The sequence below is a fragment of the Nicotiana tabacum genome, chromosome 19 (assembly GCF_000715075.1).
Source record: "Nicotiana tabacum cultivar K326 chromosome 19, ASM71507v2, whole genome shotgun sequence".
Taxonomy (NCBI): Eukaryota; Viridiplantae; Streptophyta; class Magnoliopsida; order Solanales; family Solanaceae; genus Nicotiana; species Nicotiana tabacum.
Window position 1 is genome coordinate 53,076,687 of NC_134098.1, and position 14,283 is coordinate 53,090,969.

Below are 14,283 nucleotides of genomic sequence, written 5' to 3' on the forward strand. Positions count from 1 at the left end.
GAATTTTTCTTTTGGAAAAGCCTTTAGTCATCTCCTCCCAATTCAATAATGTGAGCCCACAAATGAAAATAAGTGGCATTAGCGAGTATGATATATAGAAAAAGAAAGAATTGTAGCTAAAGAGGAGGTCAGTAATGACTCTTTTAGACTTTGAAATATGGGTGAAGGAAACAGAGCTACTAGTTTCCTTGGTTATATACGTTCATTAAACACCTTTGAAATTTGAAATTTGAAGTTTTGAACTTTCGAATCCTCAAATTTTCGCTAAATAAGTGCTGCTACACAATGCATATACATGACCTCAGATTATAGCAACCGAGTTAAAGTGTTGCACTTACTTCGAACATGGTAGAGGTTAATGAACATTAATGAATAGGATTCTTGCACTCTTAATCACAGGTTTCGGATCGAGCCTTGAATATGTAAAATTCTGAACAAAAGCGTTTTTCCCCTTTAATAGGCCTTATGCGGGGCAAATTCGAAATTAGTCGGACCCTAGTTGCAAGCTATGCATCTGGTTCGAGTAGTAATAATTTTGGTCATTCTTATTGCTTCTCTTCTATAAGAGCAGAGATTTGAAGGGCGCCTAGTAGCAAAACATGGAAAAAGAAACACTATATTCCTTGCCCAGATTATACGATAAAATCTTCTGCACTTATAATCATTGGTTGTTTAATTAAAATTTATTGCAAGATCAATTCTCTAAGCAAAACATTCTCTAGAGCCAACCACGCAGCATTTCTGGAATATTCAATCATATACATTTCAAAAGACTGATAAAGTATCTACCTTAAAGACTGAATCAAAAGTTTCTTAAAAACTAATTTTCCAAGTTGTACTTATATTTACGTGTAACAACTAAACCTTAAAAAGAAGAGGGGACATGCAAAGTGATTCCTGCAAAACCTTGAAGTGGTTGCTGCAATTTGCAATCCAAAACTTCAGCATTGGATAACACATGGTAAGGGGTACAACTGGCTACACATTCTCCAAATTACGTCTACAGTCAAATGGAAGTTGCAGAAATGCCAAGAGGTTCGTCATCCTAACAAAAGAAAATGGCAGTTTGCAGAAAAAGGGTAAAACCCCATGTTATGTTCCTGCATCAGCTGCACAACTCTAGCTTTGTCCTTATTCCCACCTCTACATTTATCATTTATGCATGCAGCAAACAATCCTCCCTTTTAACACTCGTACCGTCGTATGTTATTATGGGGAGAAGTCTTATACTTGAAACTCAGAGAGGTCACATTATTCTGCATTTTAAATAGATAAAAGTGACAGCTTAGCTTAAATGCATTTGGGGATCAACCAACCCAACCCATTATATTTGATAAATAAAATATATTTTTTTTCAGAAAGATTACCATCTTCCAGAATCATTCATATTTTGTTACAAAACTTTAATTTTAAACAGTTTACTATATAGCCAAAGCAAAGCCAGGAGACACTGTGCAGCTTCTAACTAGTTTCATGTCAAGTTTTCTTAGCAAAATCCGGAAAAGTAGCAGCAGAAAGGACACAAGCCAATTACAACGAAATTTACAGAGCAACAATAGCTTCAACCACAACCAGCAGTGACAGCTCTCAGGTTAATACTGCTAATATCAACCATTGCCATAAAGCTAAGCATCATAGTTGAAAACACAATTCATCTGTTACAAAAAAGGCATTTACATGTGCAGGACGCGATCTCCCCCTAAAACCCCAAAATGAGATCCAACTAAATCTAGCCCTCCCACACACAACAAAAGATAACCTCAGTATCAAGCCTGCACATGATGAGTAAGAAGATGCAGTTTCCACTAATATGGAGTGGAACCATCAATACATAACAGATATATTTACAAGTCTGAATCATAACTTCACCGCTTATAATTAAACCTCACTTTGACCAAGAATTGCAGCTTTACCTGCAGAACATACAAATTAAAAGCAGCGAGTCCATCAGTATGTTCATCTATGTACTTCACATCCCTATCCCCACGACCGAAGAATGTCATGCAATAAGTTTGAACATGATATTAGAATATGTATAATTGTTAAAAAGATAAAGCTTCTAAATGATTTCTTCACACAATTAATAGGCGATCCTGACTTAAAAACGCAAAATAATTTATCTATTACTCTTTGAATCAACTAATAAACTACTTTAACGGGTTAACTAATAATAATTTGCTTCATGTCAGTGCCAAACAATTCTGGTGTTTATGAAAAACATAAACCTACTGATTTATCTGAAAGAAGCAAAAAATAAATACATAACCCTTATAGTTCGTCAAATTCACTGATAGAGTTAGCTCTGCATCAAACAAGAATAGGTGTTTGAATACTCTCAAACGTTTATCACCAAATAAAAAGAAAACTTACTTGGGCAGTGTCGTAGACTATGTATTCATTATACAAAAGCTCAGAGTTCTTAACGTTTGATGGTACTGGTTTTCCATGCGGCACCACAACTTCATCCCTCCACTTCACAAACTCTGAGCTCTCAGGTACTGTCTTGCCAAGACCCTTAGTAGAGTGCTTCCCTTTAGGAGGTTTGTCAATATACTACATGGAAGCCAAAGAAAGCAGCAATAAATATCAGAAGTAACAAACTCAAACAGGAAGCCGAAGAGAAATAGGACAATGCACTGAATGAACGAAATAATAACAGCAGTATAGCACGGCAATCCTACAGTAGCTACTCACCTTAGCTTTCTTTAGCTCATAAACTTCACCTAAAGCAACTTCACTGAGAAGCATAAATCCAACAGGGTTCTTGCGATCAGTGAAGCAATATTGTGCACTTTTACTGACCATATCAGCAAAGTAAATTCCCTTTCCAAACTACACGGTAGGAAGACAAAAAAGTAGCTACAAAATGGACGTCAATCCAAAACTGCAAAAGGAAAACGTAAGGGGCAGCTGATACCATATATCCTGTAGCTGGGGCTTCCGGAGGAGCAATTCTTAGTCCTTGGCTTAGTATACCCACAAAGTTTGTCAAACGAGAACCTGAAAGGCAAGGATTTCGATGCAGTATTAAGTTCATTTTAGCAGTTTGATAACAATCTCATAACCTAAAATTTCAAAAACAATGTAAATTCTTAGCCATTCAAATGATAAATCCTCCAGTTGACAGGTCGACTTGATATGTGCTTCAACTTACCGTGCCATAGAAGCATTCTGTTCTTCAGTTTCTCTCTGTGGGGTGCAAACTTGTCAAATTCGCCTTCACGTTCAAGAGAAAACACTTCTTCCACTTCCAGAACCCAATCCTGAGAAAATTCCAACATTAGCACATACCGTTTTTCTAGAAAATTGAAACATAAAACATTGTGTCTTTCAAATTGCTTCAATAAGAAGGTAGATAGCTAAAGGTTTAAAAGGGGGGGGGGGGGGGTTGCAGCTATGTTGCTGGTGCTCTCACCACAGCTAGCCCATTGTGCTTATAGAACTATTTTCGGTTTTCGAAAGTGACGCACAAAAAGATTCAACTGAAAAACTAGCCAGCTCCTCGGGAAAAAAACGCGTTAGAGGAAGGGGGAGTCACCAACAAAAAGAACCTTAAACCCACCTTATGTGTAGGAGCATGAGTACTTTGGAGATACTTTTCAATCACTCGATAATCTTCACTGTGATGAGGAATTGGAGATATATCACAGTGTAGCTTCTTATACTTGTCATCCAGAGAATCATCATTATCAATGTCAAAGCCAACAAGTCTTGAAGCTATTTCAATGTCCTGAAGAGCTTCCAGCATTTTTATCTATCAAAAAATACATAGCAGCATAAGTTAGCTGGAACACCGGCACCCGAATGAGATGGCTAGAAGAGGTAGTGAGTAAAATATGTAACCAAAGAAAACAGAAATAAAGGGAATGGAAGAGCAGATACTTCAGTCAGAGTATGTCCTCTTTATGACCTCACTGATGTCCGTGCACTTACCACATAATGCATGATCTTTAAAAGTATGAAAATACAGAGACAAGCAATTCTACAAATGAGCTCAGCTGATAAATATGGCTCAAACTTTATACAAGCCACCTGAAGCTTAAACTTTTCTTGATAACCAACAAATACACGAGGGCTAGCTGGCACACGGTTCAGGAATTGGTGGATAATGGCCCCGCCCCTCTACCCTTCTCCACTTAAATACCAAGCTTTTGTCAGTAGCAAGGTTTGAACTTGTAATGTGCATTCAACCCACACATCACGCATTGCGGTCTTACCCCTAGACCAAAGCCAGGACTCATCAGGATCTTAACTAAAATTACATGCAATACCTTCACTTTCAGCACTGAGCCAACCTATTGCAGCTTTTGATTACAGGATGTTCCTAATTTGAAGGAAATAGACAAGAAGTTTCACCTAGTCAAGTGTCCTTCGTTGCTATGGGGAAAAAAAAGGGTGATTATAAGAAACCTAATACAGAATAAAAGCCTACTATACAAATGGTTATGAAGTTTTGCAGAAAAGGAGGAAGTGTGGAATGAAGTCGTAGAAATAAGATATAGAATGGAAAATAAATGGTGCTCAAAACAGGTCTCAACCTCCCATGGAACAGGCCTATGGAAACAAACTAAAAGACCAGGATGAGTTCTGGCCCATCATCAGAATGAAAATTGGAGACGAGAAGAAAGTCCAGATGTGGCAAGACATATTGATGCAGGGAAAGACTTTAAAAGATAATTCGCGGATCTATATAGTATCAAAAATAATCCTCACTGAAGTGTTACTGAATGCTCTATTAGTGAAGTGGGGAAATGGTGTTTAGACGAAACTTAGAAGACTAGGAAGTGGTAAATATCACTCTTCTGCTGATAGAATCGGAGGTATAGAAAGCACATAGATTGCAGCGAATGGTGAAGAGTAATGGAGTTTTCTCAGAAGGCTCATGCTACAAACAGTTGCAAATAATGAACCATTAAAGGAGTAACCAATGGCCCTGGAAGATGTAGAGACAAAAAGAAAGCTTGTTTTGGATGCTAACATCACATAGAGCCTGTTTAACTCATTGAAAAATCTGCAGAAAAGAGGCATCAGGAAATGCAAAAATAGATGTTTCTGAGTGAATAAAACCAGGGGACACCTATTCTTAGACTGCTAAGGGACATGGCAATCGGTATATGTTTTTTAACTTGGTTGCTGCAGTGGGTGATCCCTCAAAATCCCTAGGATGGCACAACACAGCTGGCAGAGTAGTTGCCAAATTAAACAGCATTGATATCAAGTAAAGGGGATTCACCTTTAACTTAAAATCATCTTCATCTTTAATAACATGAGGATGAATAGATGGTATGACTGTGAAAAAGCGGTTGCTTGCATCAACAAGAAGGGTCTCCTTAACAGCTGGATCATGATTAGTACCGCTTAACAAATTTTGTATCTCCGTCAACGCCTCAAAACCTAAGTACCAGAAACATAATCAGGAACTAGTCAGTGAATAAGTTTAAAACACATTACATAAAATAGATAAGAGGAGATGCCCCATAGAAATAGATAGCTGAATAAATGTACCTTTTTGGATATTCCTTTTACTCAGCTTTCCTAGTGGCATCTCAGACATATTTATCTCAAATTCCATCATAGCAGCCCTGCAGCATTTGTGGTTCAGCTGCATTCTTAAACATACAACGAATTCAACAGTGAGATTTCATTTAACCTGTATGTCTCAACATTAAAGAGCATCTTCATCAGTTCTATCAATGGAGGGGCAAGTTTGCTGTTTGTGTCATTGAGATTTCTCTTCGTAGTGGGCTTTTTGTCAACCCCATAATCCTACAATGTAAATCATTTTGAAAATCTGAGCACTTGGTGGAAGGTACTTCACGTTTCTATAGTATAACAATAATAAAAAATAAGATGTTATTATAAAGGCATCCCAAGGGTACAACCCAAAATGAGCAAAATGTTTAAAGACATGAGGTGAAAGGAGGTGGCTAACAATATCCAGAGGATAAAATCTGCCGGGTTGCTTCTGAAAATTTGTCTTTTGTTCCCATGCTTCCCATGAGTTCCCAGTCTTCTCAAGAAACAAACGTTTAAACTCTTGTATTGCATCTGATTTAGACATCTCTTCTAACTTGTTTCCTCCAATTTTCTCATTTCCAACGCGACCCCACTTGCGAAAGACATAACATTCTGACCCTTTGTCCTCTTCAATAATTTGAAGGATATAGTAACTGCAGACACCAGAAACAAAACAGCTAAAATACCATATGATCAAACAGAACCAAGATCTCACATGGGCAAAGCTGCCAAAGCTACAGATAGAAATCATCCTTTCCACTTCTATACAAGTGCTACTTTACAACTGGAAGAGGATGAGACTATCTCACTGTCATGGAAAAACAAGCTATTTCCAAAGTCGGATGATATTTTTAAAAAAAACTAATTCTCATGTAGAGATGCATCCACATTTTTAAACTTCGGCTTAGTTAAATTCAAACCAGTCATTCTATGAAGAAAAGAAATAGCCTGCTTATGAAATGGTTATGGAGGTTCAAGGAACAAGTATGATGGAGGGGAGTTATTTGTGAAAAATATGGAACTGAAAGACAGTGAGAGTATGGGAATCATTCAGAGCTCTTTGGCCTTCTTGCAGTACAAATATGAATCACAAGGTGTAATGGGATGAAAAAAACTTTCTGGGGTGACCATTGGCTAGGACAGGGAGCTTTGAAGCAGTTGTTTCCAGATAATTTTAATCTGAGACAGCAGCAAGATGCAAAAGTAAGTGAAACTTGGGGCCAAGGATAGAATTGACTTTAGAATGATTGGGAAATCAATAGAATTGCTAAATTTTTCAGAATCCTTTTTTTTATTACCTGAAATTTTTTCAGAATTCTGAAGCATTTCAAAGGCACAACTGAAAATCAGGGTAGATTATTATGGCAGACGCATAGGAAAAGAAATTACACCATCAAATCCTCTTATGAGGTACTCCTCATGCCGGATAAAAGGTAAATGTCTGGCCTTGGAAGTACATAATGAAAGAAAAAATTCCTTACAAGGTGGCTCCATTGCTTTGACGGGTTGCTAACAATGTCAAAAGGTCTGTTTGACTCGAGAACAATTTGAAAAGGGGAATCCAACTATGTTCAAGATGCTATTTCTATATAATTAAAAAAAAAAAAGAGAGAGAGAAAACAGACACCTTTTTTGCATTGTGGAGTAACTGATCAACTCTGGCAATTATTTTTAAACACGAAGAGAATTAAATAACAATGCCAGGATCAACTGGTGACCTTCTGGCTTGCTGGAACAGCTTAGGAAGACTTGTTAGGCAGAAGAACAGATGGAAAACAGTCCATGCTTGTACTTGGTGGACTATTTCGAAGGAAAGAAACTCAAGATGTTTTGAAGACAGATGTAGCTCAATTCACAAGATCAAGATGAATTGCCTTCTTTTATTTCACTTTTGGTGTAAGATGAATTCTAGATGCTGCAGGTTCACTCTTAGATGTAATAGAATCCTTGTTAGATGAACATGAACTCATGAACAAGGACATACTTTTGCTGTTTTTGAAATTGTAAATATGGCATGGCACAAGTTTTTCACCCAACCTTTCGAAGTTGTTTCTTTCACACTTTATTATTCCATTAATATTGTGCGTATTTTTCTGAAACTAGTTACTCTCATTGAATTACATTTTCTCAGGCCCAACTCCCTAGCCACATGAGAATTCTTTTTCCCAACTCTAACAAAATGAAATGTGAAGGCAGATGGATTATTCCCTCATTTTACTTATCCTTGAACTTTTTCAGTAAGGATAGGACATTCTACATAATTCTGGCACCAGATACTTAGGTTATGTCTAATGGTTTATGTATAATTCTTCTAATTCAGTTGAGATTTAAAATAGCAGACTTCCAACATTTTTTCACTTTTAAAATAAGTGAATTTGGTAATTTGCTTGGTATGTTAATGTCATTATGTACCTCACAATATACTTCAGATTTACAGAATCTATGATGATTCAATTCTCAAGCAGAATCTACATATGACAATTACGCAGAAACATCTCAATTAGTGATGCAGAAAAGACCAGAAGTGAAACGCAGAAGAAGAAACTACCCAAAAAAAAAGACAGCCACTAGATTGTTATTGCATATTTCAGCAGGAAAAATATGGATACATCACCTATTAATACCACTTGAGAGATCCGACATGTTCAGAGTCGTATTATATATGCTAGTTTTATCCTCAAGAATGTGTCCTGAATCTTGCAAGCCAGATGACTCATGAACCGCGCTTCTCCCTTTTACTTTGACAGTTACCATGCTCCCAGTCTCTCCATAAGCTTCTAATTTATACAAGTCAAAAGGAAGTTTTTTCTTTCTCTCGATACTATCCACCAAATAATCCTCCCGAACTATTGGCACTTTCATTCTCCTGTCAAAATTAAACAGATGGGAGTGAAGAAGTTGTCAGGGGAAAGTTTACTGGTTGCAACTTGCAAGGAGTTTACCTGGCCTTCTTTATCTCGGAATCTTGATCATCCAACATCCCTATCACAACTAAGCAATTTGTGTCTGCAAGTCCAAATATCCCTACATTCAGAATATAACAAGGACAAAGTTTAAACCTATATTCTAAAATCGATAAGGCACCTTTCTTTATCTTGGCATGCAGCTGTCCACCAGCTTCCTCAATTTTGCTCTTCCAGTTTTCCTATTAAATTGAAAAATGCGCATTAATAAGCTGAACAAAAAAATCAAAAAGCGGAAGTGCAACTTCAAATACTCATGAGTAATCCACTTTTTTCGATAGGTACTCATGAATGATCCACTAGAGAAAAGAGAAATTGGAAAATAAGGAAAAGTCTTACCCTGGACTCTTCAGATGATCCTGCTAAAGCAACTTTTAGATCCCCTAGGTTTTCGCCCTTGGAAGACTGAGATAGCCCATTAGCAGCCTGGCTCACAGATGCCTTGCTGGGTGTAGCCGGGGGCAGTATTCTTTCTGGTTTTTTTAACTTTTGTGATTTATTCCACTGGACAGAAAATAACAGTTATATAATTTCTCCAGCTAAAGAGCTTTGATTGCAAGCCTAAAAATATTTTGGCTATAAAGGAATCTTTTAAAGTGCTGCTCATTCGTCTGCTATCAGATCTTAGAATTTGTTAACCATGTACCTTGAGAAGATACTCATTGCTGGTTTCATCAGGAATTTTCCATTTTCCTTTAACACGTTTTATGTCAGTGGCAGAGTAAGAACACTTGCTCCATGCTGACAAATAGCCGTGGCATTTATACATGCCTCCAGAATATCGAAGGTGTCCTGAACAAAGGGGACATTTGGGGAGTGCTCCAAAAAGCATCCGATCAGCACTGGATAAAGCCAAAAAAGAAGAGCACCAGAAACTGTATGAGTACCGCACTAAAAGCCCGTCCACATTGAACAGTTATTTTGCAATCAACAAAAAAATAAATCCAGAAGGAACAAAAAGGCGATATTGAATGACGGGTATAAGGGAAAGTAAGGAAGGGAAGTAAAACCCACATCTGGCCAAGTTCCCAAACAGTACTAGTACAAACTATCCTAAGTTAGCAATTGACAAAACGCAGTTAGGAATATTGTGTGCATCATAAGTGACAAAGACCATAGCTTAGATATATCAGATTAAGCGTCAGAAGAACCATACCAACGATCTCGCAAATCAAGCTCCGATCCTGTAGATTCCTGATCATTAGCTTCAAGCATCTCTCGCAACTCTCCTGTACTGACATGCTTTTTGAGATCATCCTTGAGTGCCCATAGGGCTTTAGTCTGCGCCTCCAGTTGACTCTCCAACTCGGATGCTTTGGAGAGTCCATCCTTCACATTGTTAGTATTCCTGTCTAACACATTTTTGCTGGCAGAAACATCAGCTTCGGCTTTAGCAATCTTTAATTTCTCACTGTTCTTACTGGCTTTTTTCCTTTTAGCACCAGCCTTAGATGTTGATTCCTGTGCTAGTTCCTCCTTGGGCTCAGTTTTGTTACCTAAGACAATTGTCAAACACATTAGTTGCTAACGAGGGAAGAAAAGAGTTTCCAACTACAATAGTAATGTGCAATTAAATGAGCGAAGTTCTTATTACCCGTCGATGAAGAACTCTTAAACAGGGATAGAACAACTGTCTGATAAGCTGCTGAGAGGCTATCCCATCCAGATAACTTTTCAACCTGGGTAGTCGAAGATATTTCAGAGAAACACTTTGCATGATGCCATGCCAGGGACTTAGCACGTTGACCTTCAGGTTTGGATGATAAGCGGACCTAACAACAGATAGCAAGTATTTAAGAAAAGTATATTGAACTTCTAGATGGCTGTCCATTAAGATGATAATGCAATTGAGAAATAAGACGATGGATACAAAAAACAATTATTAATTCATATTTCACACTCGAGCTTGGTAATTTCAACAAGATAAGAAAAGCTAAAAGGCACATCATTTGTTTATGAATAATTTAAAGCCATACATTAAAGAGAATAACCAAATTTTCTGAAAACTAATAAAATGGTAAAGAGGTTGTAACTGGATGATCAAAAAGAACTTCTAAATAGTGACGCAAACAAAAAAATTCTTGTAATTGACATTTAAATAAGCTTCCTATAAACTTAAAGCTAAATCATGTTTACCAAAAAAATTCTAAAAGAAGAGAGAGAGAGATCAACACGAAAATAGTATTATGGTAACTAAAATGTAAAGAACGCAAGAAACACATACTGTTCGAGTGCTTACACCAACCGAACAAAGGCCGTGATCTATGACAGTTCAACCAAGTCTAACTAATCTACTCCCAGGAAAGAAATTACGGTGGACTTAGAATGTGACAAAAAGAAACAAATAGTAATAGCTAACTAAAGCATATTGGTTGCAAAACCAACCTCCCCTTTAACAATCTTTTGGTTGCAGTGCCGACAGGAAGCACGGGATGTTTGAGAGACTTCAATACCACATTCCATTGCGGCAGGAGCAGGGATGTTTGAGGATCCTGATCCACCACCCTCTACATATTCCCTTATCTTCTGCTGATCCTCCCATCGCAACTGATCAACCCCTTCAACATCTTCAAGGCTAAGATCAAAATAAAGGCAATGAAAAATTATAGTCCTTTCTAGTATCGCCAGACCACAATTTAACCGCAAATTTTAAGAAAAGAAAGTGGCATACGATTTTATCTGCTTTGCTTTCCTCAAGATGCAGCTAGCATGATGCCACATCTGATTCAAGAAAACAAGCACCAATTAAATGGACATAAAGTGGAGAGTTCAAAGGCAGATCAATGAAGATAACTCAAAGCTTGTAAACAACAGCAAAAACGAAAAAGAAAAAACAAAAGCAGTAGGCCTTAAGACACTTAACTAACCAATAAATAGCATAATGAAGGAAGCTCCGTTGCCAAATTTACCATCAGAATAAGAGCAACATGTGTCAACAAGAAGGTACAGTTCCAACTTCCAACAAACACTTCAGAAGGAGTTCTTTTCATTATCCTATACTTGAGTCTCTTTTTAGTATGCAAGCTACAGTTTTGAGGAATCAAACTAACATATAAAAATTTTAAGAGTCTTCACATTTCAAGAATCTGCAAGACATAATGCATGTTGATATGTACTTGAAATTTCCTTATTACCAAAGAGAATTGGAACCACCAGAGACAGTCACAAACAAAATCTACAACGGAAGCAACCCGTTTCATCAACTTGCAAGACAACAGAAGATACCTAGAGAGCAAAACGTGTCAATTCTGCATAAGAGCTAAAATAAGTACCTGTATCATCAGAAAGCAAGGCCACCACCACAACTTTGAGATATTATGGAACAACCAAAGATGGATGAGCATGACTTTCAGGCATACAACCATCCACCGGATTTGTAATTCTAATAATAAGGGAAAAGGTCCAAATTTTCCCCTGTGCTATCCATTGATACCCTTGCCTTTAGCGAATCGTCTTGCATTTGCCCTAACCATTAACACCACTCCAGCGACAAATGAATGGACTTCACGTGTCAAAATATGTTGAGGAAAAGGGTCCAAATTTATCCCTCTATGTTTGAACATGGTTTAAAATTACCATCCACTATTCTTCAAGGGAGCTCCATTATCCACTATTCTTCAAGGGAGCTCCATTAGGGGTCAAGAGAAAGGGTGTCTTTGGTACGAACGAAAACATTTTTCGGAAAAAGTTTTCCAATTTTCCCATTGGCTTAAATGTTTTGGAAAATATTTTCCTCATGAACTCATTTTCCTCCAATTGGAGTAAAATGTTTTCCCTATCAAGAGAAGGGATAACATTTTCCAAAACTCTTTTTCAACCTTCACCGCCCTATTCCCCATCCCCACTAGCCCCCACCCCCACACCCCACCCACCCCAACCCCCGACCTCCACCCCCACCCTAAATAAAGAGACTTCATTTTCATGTTGCAGATATAGTACTTTTTTTTATTTCAACAAAATGAGTATCTTCTTTTCATGACGTAGAAAAAGTATTTTCTTTCATTTCAACAAAATAGGTACTTTCTTTTGATAATGTAGAAAAGTATTTTCTTTCATTTCAACAAAATGGGTACTTTCTTTTGATAATGTAGAAAAGTATTTTCTTTCATTTCAACAAAACGAGTACTTTCTTTTTTTGTCGTAGAAAGAGTACTTTCTTTTTCAACAAAAAAAAAAGAGTATTTTCTTTTTAGTTATGGAGCTCAAATTTTAACGTTGTTTTTGTGCGAAACCTTTTGATTTGTGTGAATTTTTAAAGAATAATTAAATTCTTGAACAAAATATAGTCCTGAAAACGTTGGTATTTGTTTTGGAGGGGAGGGGTGAGGGAGCACAAGAAACATGGGGATTTGGGTGAAAGGGGTGAGGATAGTAGCATAAAAAATTATTTTTCTAAAAAATATTTTCTATTGGAAAGGGTTTTTCACTCACTAACCAATCAAGAGAAAATTGGTTATAAAACCACTCATTTTCCTAGAAACATTTTCAAGGAAAACACTTTCCATGAAAAACATTTTACTTCGTACCAAACACACCCAAAATTTGAGAGTTTTTCCTAACGGCAGGGTAAGATTAGACTCAAAGTGTAACACAGGGAAAAGTTGCTCAATTTCGTATAGTTCATGAGCAAAATTGACCATTTTCCCTTCCAATAATAGTTCAGGCCTTCAATTATAGGTAACATAGCGCACGCATTCCTGAGTTTCACTATAACGTCTACATTTTTACTATCCCAGATAACTGATCATATCCACATTAAGTTGTATGCCTACATCAAGCATGGAATAAAGTAATGTGCAAAACCCACAAAAGGAAAAAGGGTTTTTAAAAAAAGCACCGAATAAACTGGCACGATCTTCCAGAAAAATACTTTTGAGAGGAAAAAAGAAAGAAACAAGAAAAGATCAATGCACAATTAAAAAAAGCATGGGAAAGACGCAAAGTGAAAACAAACATAGAAAGGGGAGAGGAAATTTTTCATATTACAAGATTATGCAAGTGAAATCGACAAAAAAGTAAAAGCCTTTAAGTCTTTTTCGTGGTAAAAGAACATATCTAAGAAGCAAGAACATACAGGCATGAAGCCATCAAATTGAGTGGCTTGGACCATTTTTCCAAGCCTGAAAATTTCCTTGTCAATAGGATTTTTGCAGGTCTTGCATGATGAACGCGACGACTTTGCATACTCTGCTTTCCATGGCTTCGGAGGGTTCGCCATTTTCACCTTCTATTTTTTGGGTGTTTGTGTTTTCGTTCTTGCGCTCTCTCTCTCTCTGGATAGTGTCACTGTTCATGCAGATTTATTAGAGTGGACTGAGAGTGGTGTCACCGGAGTGACGCACACAGGCTGGGGGAAGAATTTTGGAATGAATGTTTTTTGAGAATCTTTGAGCTGTCGCCTTGCTTTGACTGTGGACCTAATGGGTTCCTAAACAACCAACTTATTTTGGGCTTAAGTCCACCGATAATTGGGCTTGCATTTTTTTTTACGGGGATTTAGAGCCGTGCCCTATATTTATGTCACTTTTTAACCTGTAACCTATTTTTAAAAATTATTGATTTGATAGCTAACTGACAAAAAATCCGTAATAATATGAAAATTACATCCCTAACAAAAGATATAAAACCTGCATCATGCATTAATCGCGTGATCTGCAACCTCATTCGTAAAAAAAGATCTCCTCCTCTCCTCTCAGCAGTTTTATCAAAAAATCAAAAACTTGTCCAGATTCATCTTCAGAATCACACTTGTATGAAGTTGTTTCACCTTGAAGCTAAAACTTTATGCTAATGTAGCATGAAG

The 14,283-nt window shown here is 37.2% G+C and overlaps 1 protein-coding gene across 2 annotated transcripts; it reads right to left on the minus strand.

Moving 5' to 3' along the window:
* Positions 1-1,592: 1,592 nt before the first annotated feature.
* On the minus strand, positions 1,593-13,854 carry LOC107799072 (poly [ADP-ribose] polymerase 1-like). 2 transcript variants are annotated; one of them, XM_016622142.2, is made up of 20 exons: positions 13,555-13,854; positions 11,152-11,201; positions 10,866-11,055; positions 10,075-10,252; positions 9,637-9,976; positions 9,127-9,322; positions 8,820-8,984; positions 8,602-8,662; positions 8,460-8,523; positions 8,132-8,383; positions 5,933-6,170; positions 5,651-5,766; positions 5,506-5,582; positions 5,234-5,394; positions 3,563-3,754; positions 3,155-3,263; positions 2,918-3,000; positions 2,695-2,832; positions 2,371-2,553; positions 1,593-1,913 (listed from the first exon to the last, which is right to left on the minus strand). In XM_016622142.2, the coding sequence occupies exons 1-20, from the start codon at positions 13,696-13,698 to the stop codon at positions 1,866-1,868; spliced, it is 2,985 nt and encodes a 994-aa protein (XP_016477628.1). In that variant the 5' UTR covers positions 13,699-13,854; the 3' UTR covers positions 1,593-1,865. The 2 variants fall into 2 exon arrangements, with proteins under 2 accessions (XP_016477628.1, XP_016477629.1); XM_016622143.2 differs by lacking the exon at positions 13,555-13,854 and adding an exon at positions 11,753-11,968.
* Between the last annotated feature and the right edge of the window lie 429 nt (positions 13,855-14,283).

Bases quoted from the DNA above. Each gene is read 5' to 3' on its own strand.
- LOC107799072 (XM_016622142.2), bottom strand. From the start codon at position 13,698: ATGGCGAACCCTCCGAAGCCATGGAAAGCAGAGTATGCAAAGTCGTCG. The intron at 6,171-8,131 runs GTGATGTATCCA...TGGTGTCTGCAG, and splicing joins CTCTCAAGTGGTATTAATAG to TTACTATATCCTTCAAATTA. The intron at 1,914-2,370 runs GTAAGTTTTCTT...TATGTTCTGCAG, and splicing joins TAGTCTACGACACTGCCCAA to GTAAAGCTGCAATTCTTGGT.